The sequence below is a fragment of the Aspergillus melleus genome, assembly GCF_016097325.1.
Source record: "Aspergillus melleus strain CBS 546.65 chromosome Unknown contig2, whole genome shotgun sequence".
Lineage (NCBI taxonomy): Eukaryota > Fungi > Ascomycota > Eurotiomycetes > Eurotiales > Aspergillaceae > Aspergillus > Aspergillus melleus.
Window position 1 is genome coordinate 5344228 of NW_025763371.1, and position 24967 is coordinate 5369194.

Genomic DNA, 24967 nt, shown 5'->3' on the forward strand with positions numbered 1-24967 from the left:
GTCACCTGTCAGGGCCGCTTGCACAGGCCGTCCTCAGCACAAACCCTCTGCAGAAACCGCCGCCTTTTCCACGCGGGATTCTAGAAACACTGGACAGTGGGGACCCAATACTAGTAAACAAAGCGGGCTGGCTGGCTGATCGCTAGCGGGCTTTCTCCGCAGCTGTCAATCTAATCTGGGTGGCAAATTCTGGGATCTTGCGCCAGATCGGACGCCGATGCGCCCCAGTCAGATCCTTTTTCAGTAAGTTTCTTCACGGCAAGCCGGTGGCTGATTACTTTCGAACCATGCCAGGGAAGGAATCAAGCTTATACCGATTAGAGTGGATGGTGGTATGGCCTGTGTTTCTGTCCCTGCGCAAGCTGTATGTACTTTGTCCATACATGGATATACGAATATAGATCGGAACTATATATTCATAAGCACGAGTAGCAGGCAGAGACAGGTCGCAATAACCTACACGACATGTATGTTTTAAACTGAATGATATATCCTCACTGACATTGACCATTCCAACACCCTATCCATCATCACACAAACTCCATTAACCATAGCCAATCCAAAACCCCAACCGCAACCCTCACGAGCAACGACAACCACCCCCAATGAAGCCATACCCCCGTCAAAAAAACCATACCGACGGTAAAAAACACGCATACGTAACGAAACCGCGACGCAAACAGGCCTAAAAAAGTAAAATACCAGACCATATGGCCAGAGCCACATCGGCACGTCCCGTGTGGGGCGCGCCATCGCTCGAAATCCGGTTTTTGGGAAAAGTAGTTCGCTTTTGTCATGCGCTATGATGTCATACCGGTTTATCTGTCCTAACGGGCTGTTCTAGAACCAAGGTTTCAAACGGGTTATGATGTCATTTACACAGCTTTCCTCCCCGGTGTCCGTCTCGGCGGTTTACCACGTATTGCGCACTACGACGGGCAGTGCTTCGATGGTTCACCTTTCCACCTTTTCTTCTCCTCCCCGGGGTCTCAGGTCCATAGGGGAGGAAGTGAAACCTAGTCTGCCCTGAATCTCAATCTCGATGGATACGATAGGGCAGGTCGGTTCTCAATCCGAGTCCCGAGGCCATGGATCGACCGGATGAATCCATGCACGATCTTTGGTTGAAGATTTCTTCGTCGATTTCGGGCCAGGGGCCCGGGCAATGGGGTGCTATCTTCAAGGCACACAGGTACTTGCGATTGGTGGGTATGCGTCCGTCGATGAGATCGACTGCGAGATAACCTGACCGTTGGAGATGTGCGTAGATTGGAGCGGTTGATCTTGTAAAAATAGAAGAATTAGAGATGAGGCGGCAATATTGCGGATGAAAACCATAAACTCTGTTTTTATGAAGATCATGTTTGCATGTCTATAGGGTACACCGTACATACGCCATACTATAGTCTGAAGATACCACTTTTGGATTCTATTCACTCTCGCATCGACCTGCCGCGCGAGTCCATTGAAATTTGACACGGAGCAACTACCATCTGCAGAATCTATCGGTGTGTAACACGTACTCCGTACCCCATAGTAGCCTAGTCGGTCAGGTCAGTGGAGGTATGCCCAACACCCTAGTCCCTAGTCTCAAGACGGAGAAGCCGGGAGACGCGGCTCACACCCGGACGTACAGATATTGGTCATAATTGGAAATGCCTGCAGATCTTAGGTAGTTAGTTAGCTGCCCGGACTTACCTCTCCAGCATACAGTACTGTCAGTAGATACCTACGATATACGACAAGATGGGGAGGTTAAGTGCTGAGTGAGAGGGTAGGTAAGTATATGATACGGTACCATGACAAGCTCGGCAGGTTCGCTCGGTACTTGCGTATGGATGGAAACAGTCCGGGACACCCGCCCGTTCCTAACCGACTTCTTCGTTTCCAGGTAAAATATGGAGGCTGTCTCAGGAAACGTTCGAAAACCTGGAAACCGGAAATGGAAAATTTGATTTTTTCGGTCCGGGGCCCGACCAATAAGTAAATCCAGAGAAAAGGTGGAGTCTTAGTCCGTGTGTATTTCGATTTCAAGGTGTCAATGGAAGCAAAGGAAATTTGGTAATTACGCCTAGGGATACCTAATCTTCCACCTCAGGTTACACGGTGTACGTAAGGTACATGTACGCCGCTCCATACCAGCCATACCTCCAATTACAAGCCTGTCCGGCTCGGCCAGTAACGCTGCTTTGCGTTGACACGGAAACATTCTCCTCTCCACTTGCTCCAGGAAAGGGGCGGGGACAAGTCTGGCCGAGGACTCCCGAAATGTCCTGATTCTTTAGGTGGAATGCAACGTCTCCGTTCGTGCGTGCTACTCCATTACAACCTGAATACTATCCCGGTTTCATGTGTAGCGAGGAAGATTATTCATTACCGGGATTTGAGAGAATTGGACAGGAAAAGGTTGACAAATTTGTTCACAATCAATTGAATCGATTCTGGAGGTAGGCTCATATATAATCTAACCCTCTTGTGACCCAAAAAATACCCTGAACAACCGCCAGTGGCCTGGACATTTACATCCATGTCATCCATTCTGGTGCGCAAGACAGTTTGTGAAGAAGCAGCAAGAAACCTCAAATCATAGCAAAGACCGCCGCCACCTGTGTTCAATGGGGCAAGTCTGTTGCTGGGACAGTGTAGCCACGGCACAACACGTGAAACCCGAACCAAGACAACATTAAATAGAACGGCACTGAACAGATAGCCAGAGATAGAAAAAAAAAAATGCAAATCCGACGAAAATGGAACAGGGTATCTTTTTCGTGTGCATCGTCCCTGAGGCAAGTTCTCGAAAGTACAGAGTCGAGATCGAATAACGCGCCCCTGGTCGTGTATTCCCAAACATAAACCGGAAAAGAAGGAAAAAGAAAAAGAAAAAGAAAAAAAGAAAGATGAAATGAAAAAGAATAAAAAATAAACACAACGCGAATGGAGGTGAAAAAACAATATTGGAGGTATTTGGTTATGAAACAAGAATGATGAACGAAACGAAAAGAACTCGCAGCAAAGGGTATCATTGTTAGGAGACACGTTTATAATCCCCCGGTACAACGCCCCGAAAAACAATGAGATTCAAGACCGAACACCAAACAGACAAAGGAAAAGATAAAAAATAGTTTCTGGAGACATCGAGGTCGATTGTAGCGTACCGACCCGTTCCCTGCGCACCAGGCGCCGGTCGAAAGAGAAATCCCAGAACGCTGTGTGCTCTGGGCTATCGAGGCGTAAAAACCAGGATTATCGAAGCAAACGAAAACGTGAGACGTAAAAGCAGGCTCCGTGGCGTGAACGGCGTTAATATCTCAATTTGACCTCCACTCCCGCGCTCGCAGAGTCTTCTTGATCGACGCTGGAAGCGACGTTGATAGCTGATGTGTCGGAGATCTCGGCAATCATATCCTGACCGTCGGGAAGTTCACGAACCACGTCATCATCTACCATGATTCTCAATCCGTTCTGTTTGACGAGAAGAATGCGGACAATGCGTCGAGGGTCGATATGTTGTTTCAACGAGATCTTTTCCATCAAATCCCGAACTGTCAGTTCGGTGAGGTAGACAGCTCTGTAATAGTCGTCTTGATGCTTATCGTTTCGCGGGAAGCGGACATAGAAACATGCGACTAGAATAATTGTTAGCAAAGGTTACTCCCGACTAACGGAATACTATTGGGAGGGAACTTACTGGGCTTGGGTGGAGACTCTGCTGGGGGCCGGTAGGCGGGATCGATATCTACCGCCTCAATGAAGCCTAAGGACACATTGGAATCCGAAGTGCTGGCTCGTTGAATTTTCACAGGGTGCTTCAAGACAGACTTATCATCGGAGCTCTCAGAAGACTCCGGGAAAGCACCGACAGACCCGCGGCCCCCCGAGTCGAATGTGAACTGCTGCAAGTTGGTGGAGGTAAATGGGGAGTTCAGCGACATGGAGCTGCTCAGAGGAGATAGATTCTGAGAGCTCAACCCATCTACACTGCCAAACTGAGATCCCATTTTCTCTTTCTTGCTAGGGCCGCGCGCATCAGAGAGTTGAACAGGGAACAGATCCGGGTCATCTTGCTCGTCGCCGCGCAGTGACAGAATGCTCACGGGCCGAGTGGACGTGAACATTTCCTGCATCAGCGCCAGTTTCACGTGAAGATCATCTTCCATAGACATCCTATCAGGACCGTCCTGGGAGCCCATTGACCAGGTTCGTCTGTGCTTGGTGATCTTGGAAGGGCGCGCGTCTGAGCCCTTGAGAGATACCGATCCATTGACACGTTTCCGCTTGCCATAATTGCCAGCACCCATTTCAGCTTGCGCAATCTGTTGCCTCAGCTTCTCTATTGACTTCTTAACGTGGGCAACGTCGTTCGAAAGCTTCCGTTCGGCACCATGGTCCCGGAACAGCTTCACTTTGCAGAAGCAGACTTCGGAGTCTTTGTCGTCCGTCTCGTCCGGGGAAACCATCTCCGTTTTGGCGCAAAGCCGAACTGGAATACCCTTGACACCCTTAGAGTGACTGAAATCGGTGGACAAGAAATTGAATCGAACGGAAATCGCGCAGTCCGGAGCGCCGGTAGCCGGGTTGGCGGTCCAGGTCACACAGAAGCCATCAAAGGACGAGCTCTCAAGTTGAATTTGCCTGCTCTTATGGTCTTCGATGCCTCCTTGAATCGGATCCACATACTCCACTGCCTGAAGTTTGCCACCACGTTGATGGGCTTCATTAGAGCCTCGTCCCTCCTTCCAGAGCTGCCAACAGGCGGCTGGTTTCGATCGCTGCTCCTTGTCCTGGAAAGAAACACGGACGAAGGTTCTGTATTTGACCGGCTGTGCAGTTTGCGGAGGCGGAGTTGTATCGGCAACGGATAACGAGTAGGCCTGGCCCTTGTTGAGATATGAGACCGGGATTTCATTGAAATCCTTGACCATGGCTGTCGGTGCACGTAGTGTGACATGATAGCGGAACCTATTGAGAAAACATGGTAAGCACACAACCGGAGAAGACTCTTGAAAGTTGGAAACAAGAGGGAGGCACCCACTTCTCGCCAGGGGCCTCAGCGTCTAGCTGTCCCGAGGACGGTACAGTCGATCCGATGAGTTGTGAAGATGCATTTGCCTGCAGTTCCATATCTTTTAGAGACAGTTCATCCACAGATTCGTCCATGGCATCATAACCTGAATCACGGTGGACCAATGCGCCGGGCGCAAAACTTGCTTGCTGCGCAAAGTGTTGCGGATTGTGATAATGTGGCGGCATAAACTGCTGGCTGAATGGATCTAGCCCCATGGATGAACTGTCGGCCGAGATATTTGTGCCATTAACTTGATGTCCGAGCGAGAGTGGGCTCATCAAATTGAGGCCTAGGTTGGGCGTATGTAGGTCGCCCGCCTGATTGTGAAAAACCGTGCCCAATCCACCGGAATTCGGCGTATAGTAGCCGCCCGTCTGCTGGCTCACGGAGTTCATAAACGAGAGGGAATTCGGGTCGACGAACGTTGGTGCGAATCTCATGTCGTGGCCGCCGGGGAGAGTGCCGTCGTTTTCCAAACCGACCCTAAGATATTTCACGAAAAGATTAGACACCGTTGTGGTTTCTCAAGGGTATGAAGTTGGCAGAGTGAATCAGAGAACAAGAAAGGCGCAGCCAGCAAAGACCAAAAGGAAAGAAAAAGACAAACCTATTCGGAGTGATCGGTGCACCAGGGACCTGATTGAGGGAAGCCACATTGCGGTGAGATTGTGAGGGAATGATGTCGGGGAAAGTCTTCTGGAATCTCTCGATGAGATCGCCACCGGGCTTCTGCGTATTGTTCCTGTCGCCCCAGTAATCAGCCAAGATGGTCGTATGCATGGACACCGAAGGCCCCGGCGTCACCCGCGTCACTGCCGACTTACCTGCTATTGAACATTATGATAAGATGGAAGCTCTGTTAACCTGGGTGGGTTGCGCAAGAGAACCGAGGGGTGTTTCGGGAGTTAATTGAAGATGAAGGATTTTGCGGACATAGCATTCATTGCAGGATGAACAGTCGCAGAGAAGCAATCAACAGGGGAAGGTCGAGGGTGGAGGAGATTGCGGATTTATCGGTTTGTTTGGATTGCGCGGTTGGACCGCCAAGCGCTGGACTGCGATCAAGATAGCCAGCGTATCACAACTCAAGATAAAGAAGCGGCAATGACCCGAGTGAAATCGCAGTCGCGAGGACTTGGGCGCTCGAGATCCGATCCGAAGACGACAAGGCGCTTTGAAGGTTGTGAGGGCGATGGAGATACGGCCGGTATTTGGTTTACAGCAGAAGTGCCCCTTGCTGGAGAATCATAGGAACCACGAACACGGTCAAACAAGGGAAGAATACTTTAGGACCCGAGACTATATATAGTACACATAAGACGGGGTAGGATTTATGTACTCCATATATGGAATCGGTAAGAAATAGATTAGTGGGGGAGAATCTCTCCAAAGTCGATGGTGACGAAGGGGAGAGAAAGAGTGTGAGAGGGAGGGGTGGGAGAGTTTTTTCCCAGGCTGAGAAAACTGGGCCTTTAGGAATCGGACGGTAGCAGAGCCCCCAATAATATTGAATACTCGATTCTAAGGGAGCCTCGAGTCGACCGAAGAAAGTGGAAGTCCCAAAGTGTTGAGGAAACGATTTGCTGGTCGGAAGATTTTGGAAAGAATGTGATACTTGGGTTATTAATAAAAGCAGCAGAAAGGGGCCACATGGAAAGGTGTGGTGACGTGCAATGACCGTTGATGATGACAAAAGAAATCAAATGCGGTATGAGGAAGAATTCGAGAAACTCTTTTGATTTGGTTCCAATGGAGATTGTGAATTTGGTTGAAAAAAGTAGGAGCCTTCAGTTTTCTTTTTTTTTTTTTTTTTCTTTTTTTTTTTTTTTTGGTGAGGGGGAAAAAAAAAAGAAGTGGAGGGGGGAGAAGGTGCCTTTTTTTTTTTTTTTTTTTTGAATTTTCTTTTAATGGAGATTGATTTTCTGGGTCAAGGCCAGGATCGGTGGGGAGCAAAAGAGGGGGGTGGAGCGGTCCCAAATACAGTACACTGGGTCAATACCTCCACGTATTTCATCCCAAGGTACCGTACAGACAGCGGGAATTTGTAATTTACTGTACTGTAGGTAACCTAAGGTAGGTACACCGTAAAGGTAGGTAGGTAGAGGTAGGTAGCCCAGGTAGGCACTGCCTACCTACAGGTACATCCCTACACCGCAGATACCTCCCTCTTTACCTTACAAGAAAGAGTCACGGATCAGGTAACCCCTGGTTAATACTTATCAACTCACAAATACCCAATCGGCACGAACTTCAGCTCCCCCGCATTGAATTCAATGGAAATGCTGTCCTGCCGCACTTGACCTCGAACGGTTACACAGTAATGCATTATGCGCATGCTTGAAACACGGAAGGTCACCGTACTTCTTCATCAAGCATCACAGCATTCACGAACTGAACCCTAATACTAAAAGTATGGTTGCTATTTCCTCTGAGAAAGAGGAACACTATCCTCTTTATGGAACCGAGGAGAAGAAGGGGGAACGATTAATCAAAATAAAAAATAAAAAAAAAAAAGCCAAATGGAAACAAAAAGGAGATAGGAAAAGGAAGGTCTCCACAGGCACACAGACACCGAGTTTAAGTCCGTACCTCGCTAAGCTATCTATGGAGGTAGACTGGTTACGGCTCTCCACGACATCCATTAGAATTGCTGGTAGACTCAGCCACATCTGTAATCGGTGTCGTCATGACATCCCAACGGAATGGTAGCTCCCGCAGGAGTCAGAGCAACTGACATGGCTGGATGGGGAAGAATGCCGTTAGATGCCACCCGGGTGCCATGTCTAGAAACGGCACTAGCTAAGCCATGTTCAACCTTGAGCAATTCCCGTACAACCGCAAGGTGCGGGAAAAGAGTCATCGTAGAGTTTGGATTTCTTTCCCGATAATTGAACACTCCCGGGTATATGTCGAGTCTCGACTGATGGACCCCTATCTATACAAGGAGGCGAATGGTCTGGTTGAGAAGGACGGGAGCTGCCACGCAGTCAGGCTGCATGAACCCAACCCCCCTGGAAATGCCAGTACCTCAAGGTGCCCTGGGCTCGTGCATGCCACTGCATGGCTGACTGGGGTGACTAGGAAATGGCTTACTCTACTCCGTACATGTGAGTAGGGCTAGGTCCGGACAGAGAATGATCCGTGCCATTCAAAGGTCCGTAGAAGATGTGCGATTGACGGTTCGACGGTAGTACCGACGGAGTTGTGGAAGCTTAATTGAAGAGTTCATTGTCCAAGCCAGGAAATGACGTATTTCTAGGGGTGAGCTAGGTGGTACATACATACCTAGGTAGGTTTTGATTGCAGGGCGCCTACCATTGACACTTCAAAAGCATTCATATCTCCTCGGGGAGGGAGGCCAACACTGAATGGAAGTATATTCAAAAAGATGCGATTCGTCGAAAGTAACTCACTCCCTCCTACCAGAACAGGAATTAAAGTCAAGGGGACGGGGCCATGCCAGCGGGTGGCACGAAGTGGAAGCCAAAACTTTACCAGAAGCTCCCAACAACCACCACCCATGGTAAGAGCTCCATATGACAGAATGCGGACGCAAGGCACAGAGCAAAAATATCTGGTACGACTTAGATAATAGGGACTGCCCTTGATATCAATTTGCTGGAGGACTATGAGCCCTAACGGCAACACCTCCAACGGCGAAGTACCTAGAGCAAGTGAATCTGGATTATTGTATGCGGTATTGTACGCAGGGCGTATATGTATGATGATATGCGCTAAGACCAACAGGGAAAGCGCCAGCTCTCATTGTCGGGATGTCGTCCCAGCCAATCAGAGAGCGAGAATGCTCATACTCAGAGCAGCTGTCACACGGCGCCCTCCGAAAGCCAATTTCGAGCCGTGGTTTGCTGGGATTGTAACAAGGTCCACCTCCAGGATTGGAAAGGGCCGGCCTGGTGGCTGATGTTGCAGCAAATAATCGACTGTCAGGAACTTCCTGCATCGAGACGTCATCTTGGCTCTTTCCCATTCACCTTATGGTGCCTACATAAGGGAGGACAGCCAGCAGAAAGAAGAAAAAGAAAAAGAAAACATAAGTATCACCGCCGACTTATGCATCACGCAGGGAATCGAAGCAACCGTTCATAACTGCCGATCCGTCGATGTGTCTTTAGGAATATGGTGCGATCGGACGCAACCATCGCGCACTGTGATTTGTCGGAAAGATGCTCCGACTCAAGGGGGGACTTTGGTTGACAACGGAGAAGACCTCGGAAGACGTGCAGCCTCCTACAGTGGACAGGCAGCTTAGCAAATTAGCCATGGCTGCGCTCCACGTGAATACACTCGCACTGGAGATTTGTCATGGTCTGCCAGCATTTGTTGGTATAACACTCAATTAATCTATCCATTCCTAGAGAAGGAGAGCTCCGACTTCTCAGCCCTATCTGTGCCCAGTCGAAGTGGCTCCCCTTGGCGTAATCAAAGACCCCTGCTGCCTTCGGAGTGGTGGTCGCCCTATCTAACAAGAGAGACAACTCTGGTGGATAGCTTCAACCGGCGAACCCATGGAGCGGAGACTCTATTTTGACCTCCAAATGAACACCAAAAACCTTTCACAACCATGGCGGATGAAACCGCTGCTATAGTTTGAACCGATTCTAGGCTTCTAGTACCGGTTCAGGTGACGTCACAAACAACAGAGCTTGGCTTCCGAAAGTGGGTTCGCCTTGGTCAAATGGTTCAAGATAGTTGACTAACTAATTAGATGATGAGAAGGATCATGGTACGGAGCAGATTAGACTGACAGTCCATGAGTCTATCATACGAGAGCCCTCCGCAGAGCAAGTATTGCCCGAACGAGTTTCATTTTGCATTCTGACCAATCCAGCGAGAACCCGAAAACGGCTTGTCCTCTCATCCGACATGGATTGTTTCCCCTCGAAATGTCAAAGGAAAAGTGATAGGTCTTACTCCGTGGGTAGTGCACCCTAGGGAGCCAGTGGAGTATTCCGTACGGAGTAGTCCGTACAGAGCGACCCAGCACAATGGTAAGTGCACGTACTCCCGTAGGTACCTACACGGTTAGGTAAGGGTATCTAAATTCCTGATGCCCACAGAAACCACAAGCTGCCTAGGTAGAGAGTAAGGTACGGAGTCTATGGACCATAAGGCACACCATAATATGGTGTAGATCCCTTAAGGTACATCCGGATAGGCAGGTATGGTCACTGTTACCGCACCGAAAAATACAACATGCGGTAAAATACCCAAGTATGTATTGTCCAGCAATACAGTACTTCAGGTATAAACAACGTGCATACCTTACATTCCTGCCTGAACGCCGACTCGCTCAGACGGGACAGAGGCAAGGGGAACCCATGATGCTTCATCAATCAATATTATCTACGCCACAAAAAGTACCTATTACTCCTCTCTTTCCCACCTGGGTATGGCGCTAGCTACCACATCTGATTCACATACGGAGTACGGCTTGCTTGCCATGTGCCGTGCATGCTTCCAGTCGACCCGTGGAACGCGAGCAGAACGTCTTCGGGATACCCATGGTCGCTTAAGCTGATCGTCACCATATCCCGCCCCTCCATCGGTGCGTAGTGGTTGTTAGGAAGGAGTCCTCCTCGCCAATAGATATGGAGTATGTATGTACTATGTACGGACTATGATCGCAAAGGTAGAATTAAAAAAAAAAAAAAATCGACCCCTTTCGGTACCTTTCCGCATCCAGTTAAGTGGGCAGATCCCGTCGTCGCCACTGCTGCGTGGGGAAAATGTGTGGCTTAAGGTCCGGGATGCCGAGCAGGCAGTATGATTCTGATTGTGACTTCGATTTCGGTTGGGGATCCAAATCCTAATATGATGTTGTAGGCTGATTGATGATGTCTGAGCGTCTCCGCATCTCAACTCCGACGCAATTATCATTCGACCAAAGGAAAAATAAAAAGGAAGTTAAAGAAAAAAGGGGGTGGGATGGTTATCTAATATGACATACATTTACTCGCCACCGGTCGCGCTCCTCCGCCGTCTCTCCTATTCAGTATTCACCCGTCGCTGTTATTCCGGACGAGATGGGCGACGAACAAATCGTCATTTGTCCATCTATGTACTCGGTAGAGGGCTGTGTCGATTTCCATGACTGATGTTTACATGTTTACACATAGGGTGGTACAAGGTACCCAAGGGCTAGGAAGTCGAATCCTACCAGGCTGAATCGGACATCTATATGGTAGTGGAGTAGGTTGTATGTACAATGTACATGGCGTCAATGTTCTCATCGCGCGCACGGGACTGTTTGTGCCTCTTCCATTATCTCATCTCCGCGGTCTGTACGGATATTCTGAGTAGTTACTGAGCAAACAAAGGACCAAAAGGCAAAGTAGGTGCTAATTACTCATAAACTAATCCTCCCTCCTCCTCCTTCCCAAGGCCGCGCATGGTCAATGACAGCGCACCGCCGAAGATCCAAAGAACGCGTTCATGTAATCAGGTAACTTTAATGCCTGTGATTGCAGGAGATCCCTGCAAGGTAGTATGATATTGACCGGGGTAGATGGTACATACTACATACTAAATGTGTACATTAAGTATGAAAAAAAAAAGTACGCGGGACAGGCCTTGTGGCGGAGGAGGGATGTGGCGGCGCATCGGAGAATAAACCTCCACCCGCGCAGTCACCTGATCGGACCTCCCTCCCTCCCAGTCCGCTCCGCTTAACTCAGCATGTTCTCATCTTACCCAATGCTCTCGGGATCTGTCGTGCAACTCACGCCCTCCCTCCAGGGGAATGAAGCAAACAAACATCATGCCCCGGAATTCGACACGTACACCTCCCCTGTCATGAGCAAACTGTGTGTGTGTGTGGGTGGTATGGTATGTCCATTGCCTGTTAAGTGGCATGTTATGTATGGGTCTGAGCGAGAATCCGACCAAAGCCCGTCCAACAAACAACACCGAAGCGCATCTTCCTTTTTTTCGCCTCTTTCCCCTTTCTGTTCCTTCCATATGGATGGGTTTTGGGTTGAGCCGTTGACGAACGGGCTTGGTCTGCATGCCTCCGCGGGGCTTGCATTGCATGTCCCCCGGAAATTGTAATGTTGATTGATGATGGAACTGGATGGATTTCTTGCAGGGCAATTGCTTTATTTGTGCATAGAGTAGACCGGCGCACTTGTTCTGACACATCATGATGGATATCGTAGAGTTCCTGGACAGAGGCGCTGTGATGTACTCACTATTCCCCTAACGTAGAAGATTCCTGGAACAAAAGTACGCTGAATCTGCCACTCTGAAGTAATCAAGCCTGGTGCCGAAGAAATTCCTGGCCAATTTCTTGCCAAATTTGGGTACCACCTACGACGGCGCAGTACTACAGATGGAGCGATCAGGCGCAGGACACATACAAGGCGATTGGCTAAACATGCCGTCGACCGGCTATCAATTATGTTCCTTTTGCAAATATTTCTAGAATTAACTGCCCGTGTTCATAAGTCCCGCTTATTTAGAGGCACACATTACTTCAACAACCTGCCCATACATCTCCCGTGGAAACCCACAGTGTGGACCGTCAAGACAAAAGAGAATTGAGAAAAGAGTAGGAAGAACGAGGGATATATCGCCGCGCCTCCGAGGAATTACCGGGGTGGACAGAGAGCGTAAGGCATATGATAAAAGGTACTTCGATGCCGACGACGCAGGTGCTGGAGGGGAACCGGGCCCTGGCGGTTTGAGGGGTCTATCAACCCGAAGTGTGCGCCATAAAGTCGGTGCTGCTCTCAATTAAGTAGTCAAGTAGGTCTCTTCTAGGAGACTAATATCCGAGTCGATCAAAATGCCCGTTGCAGCGGAGTTGGCAACGATTCCTTCAGACGCGCCAGCGTCGACTCGAAGGAAAGACAGGTATAGTGGTATAGAGGTGGAAAAGGAGGGTAACCGGATCAGCTAGTTCAGCTTTCTGTCCGAGGGTCTGGATCCAAGGCAAAAATAACACATTCGTCTCAGATGCATCAAATCAGTGCATGATTATCAACGAGAAGCCATCAATCCAAGGCCCACAGGACCCTGAAATACCGGCAATTTTGTAACCTAGAGGCGGGATCAATGTGTGTCTGTAAAGATTCCCTGGTCAGCGACAATGATCTGCAAAAACAAACTAGTATGAACCATACCCTGAGCCTCCTTGAGCGTTACCATAAACGCCAGACTTCCTGCCCAGACTCGTCAAGAACTCGATGCCATCAATCCAAGCCCCAGCTCGGACATAAAATCCAAGTAGAATCTCTCCACGTCGAGTTTCTAGGAAGCAAATTAGCTCTCATGTTCGAGTAGAAGAAAAGGGGATGTCGGTGATTCTCCGACTCCGAAGGTCAAGATGCGTACCAAGCACAAAATCATCGCCCCCAGGTTTGCCTCCTCTGTTGCCGAAGAGTTGGCTGGTGGCATCTTCATAGAAGAACTCAAGACCGTCCAACGCGGCTCCGTGATAAACCTTGATGGAGGTCAATAGTTTAGTTGAGAACGAACAATCCAGCAAAATCTGCTGGGGCTGACTCCCTTCCATCTGAGAGAATCCCAATGCACTACTTTTATAACCTGTGTGACCCTTGGGTAGTTTCACCAGAGACAGTTTGGATTTCAAACTGCTGATAGAATCCACGGTGTGGCAGCCGAGCGCACCGGAGATGATCGACATCTTGACCTTCTTTTTCTTCTCCTTCTCGGTGCCAAACACACGTTGCCGCAACTCATTCTCCGTCACCGTGATCTGTTTGGGAAGTCCGTTGCTGCTCGACTCAGTGTTGATATACTCGATGAAGTTGTGGCAAACTTGATCGTCTTCTGCATATAGTTCCAAAAACGCAATTCCAGACGAGGCGGTAATCATGATTTTGCCGTTCTCAACAGGCCAGACCTGGACGCTATCGTCGGAGCTCACGGGAGCGTCCCCGGGAAGGCGGAAGCAGGGGTGGAAACGGAAGCGCAGCGCATCCAGTCGGTGCCAACCACATTCGTCCTGAGGCAAGCATAGTTTGAGACCCTGTTGCTTCGTCCGAGTCGAGAATGGCTCACGCGTAGTGAAGGACCGGTTAAAGCGGACATAGTCTCGCAGCATTATACCGGACTCTTGGTGGGGGCTCCCGAAGAGATGGCCGACTTCGTGTAGGTGTGCCCCGATCCCGATATTGGCCGACTCCCAGCTGGACCCTGCTTCGCCGCAGTCGTTCGCCACGTAGTCCGTGTTGGTCCTGGTACAATCGGAGAAAGCATCCACGACTTCTTCTAGGCTGCTGGGATAGCTCTGCAGGCTGTGAGAGCCGAAAATGGCCATTTTAATATCGTCCCCGCCGGAGCCTAACGCGGCGTGGCCGGTGATAGTCTGGGCGCCCGTATCCCAGTGAGAATCCAAAAGCAGAACGGAGACATACTGCTTCTGACTTTGCTGGGGCCGGAAGTGGTCCCTGACGGCGTCTTTGGCAATGCGGAACAGCTCATCCTTCTTCGTGGCCGGGCCATACTGCTGGGCGATGTTCAGATCCCTCAGCTCCGCGACGGTTTTATCGGTGCGCACAACGTGAACCTTGGCCTCATTCCGCATTTGTCCATTGGCGATATCCCGTCGACTCAAGGTGCCGGTCTGCCATTCTTCCTCGAAACGGAAACAACGCCTGCCGAAGTTGTTGCGGAACATCTGCTCGCCGGTGAACGATTGCCACAGGTAGGCGGCCATGCGGTACTTCTTGATGGCAGTTTCGAGTCCATTCCCCTCACGTTGTTTCCTCTCCGGCGTGGCATCGAAGGTTCCGTCGGAGTCCTTGCCCAGTAGGACGACCAGATGTAGAGGCGGGGCGTTAACCAGCGGGAGGTAGTTGACGCAGAGCCACGACGAATGAATCGCGGGATGCGTGCTACCGGACGAGAGTTTAGTGGATACAAAGTCGAAGCGTAACCGATTAGGACCGGGAACGAGATGAACGAGGGCTTTGAAGTGGGAAGATGTGACGGGCCAGCTGACCGAGGGGAAGGCGTCTTGGTGGTGATAGACCGTGATACTTCCGTCCAGCGGATGTTGTCTGGGGTCTCCGATTTGGCCGTAGATCAGCAGGACTTTCTGATGTACCTAGACAAGAAAGGAGCGAGAAAATGTAAGCTCTTCTGTGGCTAATGTCCGCTGAACCTTATCTGACCCATTTCTTTATTCTATTTCTTGGGGTGGGGTCGATGGCGCAAACAAAAATGATGAATCAGAACGATCAAATACCTACCCACGAGTTGTCGGAAATGGAGATAATTCTGGGTGCATAGGGGGAGGATGGAGTCGGCGACCGAGCCGCACCGTTGACAGACATCGCGCTGCCACTCTGAAGGAGAGTTAGCTTTTATTATGCGAAAGGTGTGAGAATGACCTACCATCACGGTACTATTGCGCTGGTTTTGGAGAGTATGGGGACCGGGTCTTTGGGTAGGCACCTGCAGCTGCGAGCCATTAACGCTACCATTGCCTTCGCTCAACGAGGGCAGGTTCGGAGACGAAGCGGTAGGTTTGATGGAAGACGGCGGGGTGACCGAGCTGTAGGAGGCCGTCTCAAGCGTTGAGGAGGATTTACCGGATGTCATCTCTCCATTGGACTGCGACTCGTTGGATTTCGACTCGGCGGATCTGTTGGTACGAAAGCTGGCCCGGGACCGACGACGAAGCTGTGTGAAAAACGGCATGATGAAGGAGCTGGTCGAGGCGACCGAAGAAGGAAGTGATCCAAGTCGCGGTGGAAGTAGAAAAGGAAGGAGAGCAGCACGACGTCAGGAACCGCGGAGTACTTTGTTCAGTTCCGTTCTCCTCTCAAAACGAGCGACAAACCAGACCAGCAGGTTGCTGGAGGGGAAATCGGAGAAATCGGAGAAGAGAGCGAAACAGAAAACAGCTTGCGTGTTTTCTTGTGTAATCGAGAGGAGAGGCAAACGAGGGCGACCGTTTGCGGATGCGACAGGAACGAAGGGTACAACCACCCCGCAGAATGCTCAGGGGCAGGCTGTCGTGGAGCTGGTATGCTGCGATTGATTTGGAATGATCTAGTTCATTAGTGGAGATTACTTAGAAACAATTGAAAATGGGAATCTGAAAGGTACCACGAAGAACGAAGAAAAGATAAAACAAAATAAAATAGAAGGGGTGATGATGAGAAGAGAGGGGAGAGGAGAGGGAAAAGAAGGACGATAGATAGCAAGAGAGGAGAGTTATTGTTGTTACTTCAACAAACAGGGAAATAAGTTAGGAAAAAATTAGACAATAAAAAATTTGAAGCTTACTCTGTTATCAAATCTTTCTCTTTTCCCTTTACGTGGTTTTAGTGTCTGATGAGCACTGAGTGGAGGGGGATGTTCCAGATATGAATGAGGATGAATATCTCCTTTTCTCCCTCTTCCTGTTTCCTTTCTTCTCTCTGTCTTGTCCACTTGACCTTGACTATCAGCATCAACCCCCCTCTCCCTGCTTGTTTAAGCCAACAACAGCAACATCGATGCAAGAAGTGGGTCGACAGAAGTTGCACTGCCTGTTGCGAATAGACAAGGGCGCGTTACGTAGGCCAACGTTTACTGGCCAACCGCAGGATTGAGATAGCGCCTAGTTTCACCCCGAGTGGAGGCTTGCCTTGCTAATTTTGTCGCGCTTCGATAAGGTCTATTTTCACGTTCCATGTGGAATCGCCAATCAAGATGTACACCGTGTTGATGCTTGGCCAATCCTCCGTACGATTGCGGTCGCTCTGGACGGTGGCCATAGCTACGGACTATACAAGATCTTTCCTTGACACTGCGAGATTGCGAGCGCGAGTCTTCATCGGATATTTCTGGACCCTCATTTCTTCATCCCTTTTCCTTGGTTGCTCTCGGTCGTGCTAAAGAGCTACTATCGGACTAGAACAGGAACTGCCCAGTTCCAAGCCTTTCAGACCGGGCTAAAATAGACGGTCGACTAGGCTCTAGCGATCTCGACTCTCACAAACCAGTGCGGCTGTTGTTTTATTTTATTTTATTTTTCTTCCCGTGAATTTGATTCATTGTCTGTCAATACTGGCAGCTGCCCTACGGTCAAGATTTCCTCCGATCGGCGGTCCAGAACAAAGATGCGATTTAAGTAGAAGACAACGCGCCCAAGACTCGTCCTGCAGTATCGGTCTATCCTGGGTTTCCCCCTCTTGGTCCACGTCATTCATTTCCAGTTCCTTGTTTCTGCTCACTAACTTTCTCGGGCATGGACTTGATCATTGCAGGGGAATTCGACTCCACCGCATAGGTGCTTGATCGTTCTTGGCGCCGCATTCAGGCAGCACCCAACCCGCAAGACAAAAAAGTTGACAAGTTGGTGCTGTCAAATCTCGGGATCTTACATGAGAATCTTGAATAGGAACCGAATCAATCAGGGTGTTGATCGTCCGTTGGTTCATGGCTGACACATAGGGAGCGATCTGTGCGTTGGCGGTCCTTTCCTCTCAGTCTCAGTCGCCGCTCCCAGGAAAGGGATGAAAATGTCCTACTTGAGGTGAGGAGATGGGAAATATTGGTTTTGTTTACTTAGATCGGTCCGTAGGGTTGGCTTAAGCTTCATTGTGGCGACCAGTCGGGGCCATTCACCGTTCATCGATCCTGAAACCGGACGACGAGATCTCAGACTCGATCGGACTCTCCACGTCCCTGAAACTGAAAGTGTCTACTCCGAACGGCTCTACGCCCGTCCGAGGCTGGTCGGAATCCGGAAAGGCAGAGTGGACATGCCAGGCATCGATGTGGCTGCGGGCCAGAACGGCGATGGAGACGAGCTAAAGTATGAAATTCTCGACTGGCATAGCAACAGCTCCGGGTCGGAATTTTCTTCGATGTACGGAGGTACTATGGAGATATTTATTGATTGATTGATCGATTGATCCCTTCAGGGATGAGGAATGATCGGGGGAATCTACGGTACCTGAACCGGCGTCGACTCTCCACATCCTACCTAGGTAGATAAACATCTCTTGAGCATTCCAAGTTTATTATCACCGAAACGAGGAATTAAAACGGCGAAATCTTGTGTCTGTGTCTGGTTTGCTGGTAACCAATACGAACGACGGGTCGCACAATTGACAGATTCCATGAAGGGAGATGCATGAGGATAGAGCATAGACTGAAGACTAAAGACAATCAACCAAGCATAATGGCATAATGGATCCGTTGGAATCACAATGTAATGATCAATAGAAGAACCCCTAGTTCCGTCGTTTCCCCGGAGTTCGTGTCTGGGTGAATAATTAATTAAGTTGGGAAGTTCTCAGAGTGCCGAAACTTCTCCCTTCGCCAGCCCCGACGGCCAAACTAAACCCAACGCAGTCTTTCGTCCTCTTCTTCTCTCTTTGACCCGCCCTTACCTTCACTTCAACTTCCCTCGACTTCCCTCGCTCTCCAGCTCCCTTTCCTCCCTGCAGTCTGGTTCTTGCATTTACCCTCGCACACCCCCCAACTCCCTTCCCACCGCTGGTTTATGATCTCGACCCTCGTCCATTTTGCTGCTTAGCCCGATTTTCAGCTGGCAATGGCCTTACCTCAGCCGACCAATTCGGAGAAGACAATCCGTAAAATTGACATTGCTCAGGTAAGTGTCATTTTTTTTATAGTTTCTCCCCTCCCCCTTCTTTTGTACATTGTTGGCCTCCGGATTTCTTGGAAGAGTCTAATGCATGGTTTCCTCGTGATGAATCTAGGTGTCCCTCAGTCTTCAAGATCGCCTGGGCCTCGCCAAAGTCAAATACCAGAACGGCCGTCTGCACGCCCTAGACCAGAATGGTAGTCGACACATCTCCCTGGGGAGTGACAAGCCTTCGGATTCGTCGTCGGAAATCTCGCAGAGTCGCTGCGAGACCCCCATGACCTCGCCTCCCTTGCGAACCTCCACCTATTCCAAGGAACTGCCTAGGTCGTCCCGCAACCGACATGCAGCCACCTTCAATTCCAAAGTGATGCAGCCCATGCTGTCCGCCAGTCGAAAACGTCTTCGGTCGGATTCGATAACAGACCGTACCGTGAAGGCTCCACGGGTGTCGTGGAAGAGCTCGTATCATCTGCCCGAGTCCTCTCCGGGGATGAACCGTCATCTTCCCAGTCGGCATCACCCGTTACCCTTTATATCGGAGACGGCGACCATCCCCGAATTCTCCTCGCCTGCATATCATCATCTGTCCGATGACGACAACGACCCGGATCTCCCGGTACACAGTTTCCAGCACGTCAGCTCCATGGTGGGCTCGTCGCCGCCTCGGACTCCCCCGCCGAAGCATGCTCGCTTGTCACGCAACGATCGAAACCTCCGACACGAAGACGGGGCAGACCTGCTGCTGTACTTGGCGAACTCTCCCACGCCAGCCAGCGTCTCTGCCAAACCTCAGCCCCGGGATTTCCCCCCATCGACCCCTCCCAGCCAACACGCCGTTCTGCCGGGGCTCACTCCAACTCCTGGAGGCGGAGGGGTCTTCGCCAATTTTGGCACCCCCAATCAGCAGTTCAACTTTGCTGACTTTGTCAACGTAACTCCAAGTCCGGCCCAGCCTGCATTTGGGGGTCGTACGCCTGGAGGACCTTCCAGAACACCTCTGACCGCTAAAGACAGAAGGAGGTCCAACCTGGACAACCTGTTGCCGCCCGGGGCGGACAGCCCCAAAACCCGCGTCAAAGATGCCAGCAAAGTCTTGCAGCTTGGCGGAGAGCTGCGACCGTAAACATCACGGTCCCTTGAAATGACCATGAATCTGCTCATGGATCTTGTCACGACTAAATAATGATTTACGTATACATTGTCGGATACTGCCACACGTCTTACTCCCTTCTCCTTCCCGATGCTCTGGTCATTGGATTGATCTTTCACATTTTACTTCATTTTACTTACCTATCGCGGCACGTTTTCTCCGACCATCAGTCCTCAAGTGGGTCGATGCTCTGAATAATGCATTTCTTTGTGCATACATACCCTGTTTCCTATGTTATGTTTAATTTGCTGCATACCGTTTCTTTTGTGCAAACACTCTTTTGCCACCTTCACACTCTTTACCAATTTCCTGGTTATTCTTCTTTTCTTTTGGAATCGCACGATATGTTGCGTATGGACTACTGTATGCCCACACAATCCACAGTGCATGCAGTAGCATCTATTCAGTTGTATATACCTATGAACCTGGATGTCAATGTCACTTGTTTATGAATAACCCAATACCCCAAATCAACCACTAAATCTGACCTATGTGCCAAAAAGGAAAAGGAAAAACATTGCGTCATTCCTGAAGAAAATTCACCGACTAGCACACATCCCCACTCGATGGGTCCCTTTTTTTTTTTCTTCACGGCTTCTTGAACACTTTCTTTTCCTTTTTTACCTAATTGATTTCAGCCTGTATCCATAAAAGATGCCAGCTAGTCCGTAAGCAAATTCCCCTCCCGCTCAGTGGTGCACGCCACGTACCGGCCCTCGGGAGTGGATTAACTGGAAGGGAGAGAAAAAAGAAAAAAGAGGGGAAAACAACGCGCAGAACCGGCACTAGACGCGTCGAACCTAAAACCGTGTCCATTTCGCGTTGGAGCTATGACTGAAAGGGGATAGTGCAATGCAGCTTGGTGGGGGGATAGTACGGATGTGGTTAGATTGGGACGCTAGTGTTCTGGTTTTTTGTGGGCGGGTTTTTTTGTTTTTTTCTCCGATGGGTTTCCGGTTTGGGAGATTTGGTTGAGGGCCACGTGATTTTTATCTGTTGATGAGTAATGCCTACTTTTAGTGTAGGGTGTAGGTGCTGGATGGTTGATCACGGATTGTGAATTGTTGGTTGATGACAAGTTGTGATTAGGATGTGCATTGTAGATCACTGGTCTGACTTGGCATCGCTTGAGGATTCAATTATGTTATGATCTGTGGCATCTCCGTATGGCGGGGCGTTCGACCATGGGATACTATCGGTATTTGTTCCTCATTAGGTAGGTTAGATATGTGGTTTGAGTTACATTAACCAAATGATGTGGTTGGGTTCTATCGATTATATAGTAGGGTCGCATCTAGATCCATTATAAATAAAGAGCCAAACCAACCAGCTAACCAATAGCCGCAATTGCTCTATTCGAACTGCTCGTGGGAGATAGACAATTCAATCCTCCAGGTTCTCCTCCTGCACTGGCTGCTCTGCTTCTTCCTGTCGTGCCTTCTCGGACTGCTTTCTCCAAAGAAGAGCCAGATAATCCGACGTGGTCGCTTCGTCGATGGACTTGTCTTCCCGGACTTTGAGAAATCGCGGGAACCGGAGACTTAGTCCCCGTTCGTCGCTCACCAGCCCGATAGCAGCGGTGTAAGTCGGACTCAGCGTGATATCCGCAAACGCCATCTCCCAGACCTCCTGCGGTTCGAACCAGACGTCCGGCTCGCCGGCATACTCGACATAGCTGGGTCGTGAGATCACGTTGGCGCTGCCCTCCGTGTACTTGTCCTTGTTGGCTTGATAGAACTTATCCGTGAAACCCGACATGCATTTGGTGACGGCTTCTAGGGTACCTGTTTCTGGGTTCCGGACAGCAAGTAAGATGGGTGACCACCATTTGGCTTTTCGGCCTTGGCCGTGCCACCCGGCGACAGGGATGAGGTCGAGGGTTTCGGACGAGGTGCTGTAGTCTTTTTTGACCTTGAGCCACGAATCGAGGCGTTTGTCGGGTTCGTAGGTGGACAGCAGGGCTTTGCGTCGGGTACCTTTGGCAGACCTTTTGTCTTCCGTGCTAGATGAAGGCCGTGGTTGTTGTTCAGATTCTTTGGTGCCGTCCATAGAAACCTCACCGTTCCCATTCCCATTTTTGGGTAGGTTGTCAAGAACTTTGACCATGATGCCCTCGCATTTGGTATCCGTGGCACTCTTGAAAAACTCCAAAACCGTCTCGGAGTCTCCGGACGTTGCATCGATGCTTTTCACCCATGTGAACCGTTTCGGGATCTCGACGAAAAGGCTCCGTAGAAGCTCCCTGCGCTCGCGGAAAGATCGGTCAAGCAGGGGCTCCCCGTTCATGTACATCAGATCGAAAGCGAAGAGGCACACGTTTACTTTGATGGTCCCGATGTCGACGTTTTTCTTCGCTCGGTTGGTGAGGACTTGAAACGCCTGGAGGTCACCGGTATCCTGGTCCACCGCAACAACCTCGCCTTCTAGGATGAAGCTGGATACGCTCTCTCCTCTGATCTGAGGGACTAAAGACACAAGATCTGGATACTTCTCTGTCATGTTCTCTAAATGACGAGAGAATATCGACACTTTCCCGCTTTCGTCGCAATGCACTTGGGCGCGCTGTCCGTCGTACTTGTACTCACAGCTGAAATCTCGCCCTTGCAGTTTCGTCAACATATCCGAAAGATCCCGCGTGATGCTACCTAGCATCGGTCGTAATGGCACATGAAGCTGTAGTCCGCATCGCAGCAGGAGCTCTTCCGTGACCCCTATTTCGAGAAGACAGGGGACAAGATCATTGTAGCTGGGGTGCCTGGCATACGAAGCCTTGACAATCTCTTCAGCACTACTGTAGGTTTCCGCGAGCTCTTCTTTCTTGAGACGAGCAAGCTCTTTTTGGGAGGGTATAGAAAATTCCGCACCGTCGGGTTTGGAATACAGGAATGCTCGAGCAAGGGCGATGAGCATTGTTGTTTTGACAGCTCCAATTCGCAAATTCTGTACCAAAGTCCTGACGATATAGCGACTCTCTTCTGCACCCCGAGCATCCTGCAATAACTTCTCCACAATTCTCTGTTTCGTTTCTTGACTGCCGCTACCTTTGCTGGCGGCGATCTTTACGAGTGACTGATATGCGCCCTTGATCTTGAGCGGCTTCGGTTTGATCAACGTGAAGCTCTGTTTTTTCTTAGCTTCGAACGCAACATCGCCTGCATCTCCGTACTTGTCGTAGAGCGACTTCAATCCTTGACTGTTGAGTCCGTAGATCTTCTTAAGCGCTTTTGAGATAGAGGACCCGCCAAGTCCCAGCTCCAGCTCATCGTATGGCGGAGAGATGGAGTTTGTCGCAAGCCAGACCGCGGGGAGAACACTCGAAGGATCTCCTTCGATTAGGACCCGCAGAAAGTTCACCAAGGTATCCACGATGCGTATACGACTCGTCGTCGCATTGGCAAGAACGAAAGCCCGAGTCAACAGGGCGTAAGAGGCATCGCCACCTTCTGCCGCCCAGTGCGATTTCAACTCCTCCGCATATTTCCTCGAATCGAACGTGAGAGGACTTTGATCGAAAGGAACCGCGAGAGACACCGTATCTTCTGTACCAGTAGACGATTGTAAGGACAATGTGCTATTATTCTTGGTTTCTGGGTTGCTCGGTCGCGAAATGTCGTCATCGAGAATCGCAGGAGCGGTCGCGACCACGTTGATTGGAGTATCGGCCTCCATGCTCGGAGCTGAATCCTCCTCTTGATTCCATTCTGCTTGAAGCTTGCGAGCGAGAGCTTCGTCGGAGAGGGTCTGCTCGTTATCTTCGGCGGGTGGTAAAGACGGCTGCTCTGGTTTGGCCGCAGATTGACTCTGGAAGAATGACGCTATGCTCCGATTGCGCGGCGGCGAGAACTCCGACACGTCTCTTTTTCGCTTTTTGGTGGGCGTTGACATTGTGAAGCATCATCTATCAGAATAACAGGAGTCAAAGGGGGTCATGGCTGAAGCAGGCGCCATGATGCCTGGACGGAAGAAGAGATGACGAAATGGAAGTTGGCGGTTGGCTTGCGATGGTCGGCAATTCACCCGAGGCGGTGATGGGCGACACCTTGCGGCTTGCAACTTGTCTCTTGCTACCACCACCCTCAAACAATGGCCTCTTCGACGTCTATCCTGTCTCCGCACGAGCGGACGAGAGTCGAGGACTACCTGAATGACAAGATCCAGGTCTCGGCGGATTTTGAAAGTCTAGACTCATTACTTTCGAGTCTCCGTGCCCAACATGACCTGCAGCGGAAACAGGTACTGTCTTTCCCCGCGGTCGCAACTTTTATCAACTAACGCATCTTTGATAGCTAGCGGAAGCTCAAGAAGTCCTGTCAAATGCCACAAAGGCCTCGAATGATCATGCAGAAGCCACCCGAAAGCGAGCCGAGGCCTTCAAGGAACAGCAGGCTGACATCGACCGGCGCCTGAAAGCGATAACGAAGTCGGATGCTAGCGACGAGGCTGCGAAGCGGTTCGAGGAGGGAATTGAGAAACTTCGGCGACTCGAGATCTCTAGAGGATATGTGACGCTGCTCAAAGAAGCAGAAGAGCTGAGGTACCTATCATCCAAACATCCCACATCCGCCTCGCCGCTAAGAAAATATACAGCAAGGAAGCCCTGAAGAACATTCAAACCGCCCCCCAGCTGGCGATCCCACCCTACACCCGACTCCGGAATATTGTCCAATCATTAGTCAAAGCTCAGCCTGCAGCAGAAGGCGCCGCACCCCATCTCGTCGACTACGTCGGAAAGCTGGCGTCGGCCCTCAGGGAACAATTGAAGGGCGACTTTACTAGACGATTTCAAGGAACGTTGGAGCAGATGAAATGGCCATCGAAGGATTTGCATTTCCCCGAGGATCTGAAGTCGCAGTGGAAAACAAACGTTGAGTTGCTACTCGACCTGCAGACCCCGTACGAGGACCCCCTTTATCTTCGCATCTTATTCTTGTGTCTGACTTTGTACTAGGGAACTGAAGAGTCGCAACGTTACCGCAAACCACCAGAACGTTGAACCGCCTATCTTGCTTCCGTTGGAGGTCATGGTTCACCCTCTGGAGCTTCGTTTCAAATACCACTTCAGTGGCAACAAACCGACTAACCGGCTCGATAAGGCATGTTATACCCTAAGTTGTACTCGACCATCTACCGTCTAACGTGTTCTACAGCCGGAATACTT

At 50.2% G+C, this 24967-nt stretch overlaps 5 protein-coding genes across 5 annotated transcripts; 2 read left to right on the plus strand and 3 right to left on the minus strand.

Moving 5' to 3' along the window:
• Positions 1-3300: 3300 nt before the first annotated feature.
• On the minus strand, positions 3301-5903 carry LDX57_004705 (grainyhead-like protein; the record flags this gene model as incomplete). Its single annotated transcript, XM_046086376.1, has 5 exons — positions 3301-3626; positions 3689-4959; positions 5033-5548; positions 5673-5807; positions 5890-5903. The coding sequence occupies 5 exons, from the start codon at positions 5901-5903 to the stop codon at positions 3301-3303; spliced, it is 2262 nt and encodes a 753-aa protein (XP_045942340.1).
• Positions 5904-13049: 7146 nt separating this feature from the next.
• Positions 13050-15751, minus strand: LDX57_004706 (zinc metalloproteinase family protein; the record flags this gene model as incomplete). The annotated part of the gene is made up of 5 exons (XM_046086377.1): positions 13050-13146; positions 13207-13333; positions 13418-15155; positions 15301-15396; positions 15446-15751. 5 exons carry the CDS (start codon positions 15749-15751, stop codon positions 13050-13052), a joined length of 2364 nt encoding a protein of 787 aa, XP_045942341.1.
• A 2851-nt stretch (positions 15752-18602) lies between these two features.
• LDX57_004707 (uncharacterized protein) lies at positions 18603-19782 on the plus strand (the record flags this gene model as incomplete). The annotated part of the gene is made up of 2 exons (XM_046086378.1): positions 18603-18662; positions 18772-19782. The coding sequence occupies 2 exons, from the start codon at positions 18603-18605 to the stop codon at positions 19780-19782; spliced, it is 1071 nt and encodes a 356-aa protein (XP_045942342.1).
• A 1410-nt stretch (positions 19783-21192) lies between these two features.
• Positions 21193-23694, minus strand: LDX57_004708 (putative DNA ligase I; the record flags this gene model as incomplete). The annotated part of the gene is made up of 1 exon (XM_046086379.1): positions 21193-23694. One exon carries the CDS (start codon positions 23692-23694, stop codon positions 21193-21195), a length of 2502 nt encoding a protein of 833 aa, XP_045942343.1.
• Positions 23695-23892: 198 nt separating this feature from the next.
• LDX57_004709 (uncharacterized protein) lies at positions 23893-24757 on the plus strand (the record flags this gene model as incomplete). The annotated part of the gene is made up of 3 exons (XM_046086380.1): positions 23893-24042; positions 24096-24343; positions 24397-24757. 3 exons carry the CDS (start codon positions 23893-23895, stop codon positions 24755-24757), a joined length of 759 nt encoding a protein of 252 aa, XP_045942344.1.
• Positions 24758-24967: the final 210 nt, after the last annotated feature.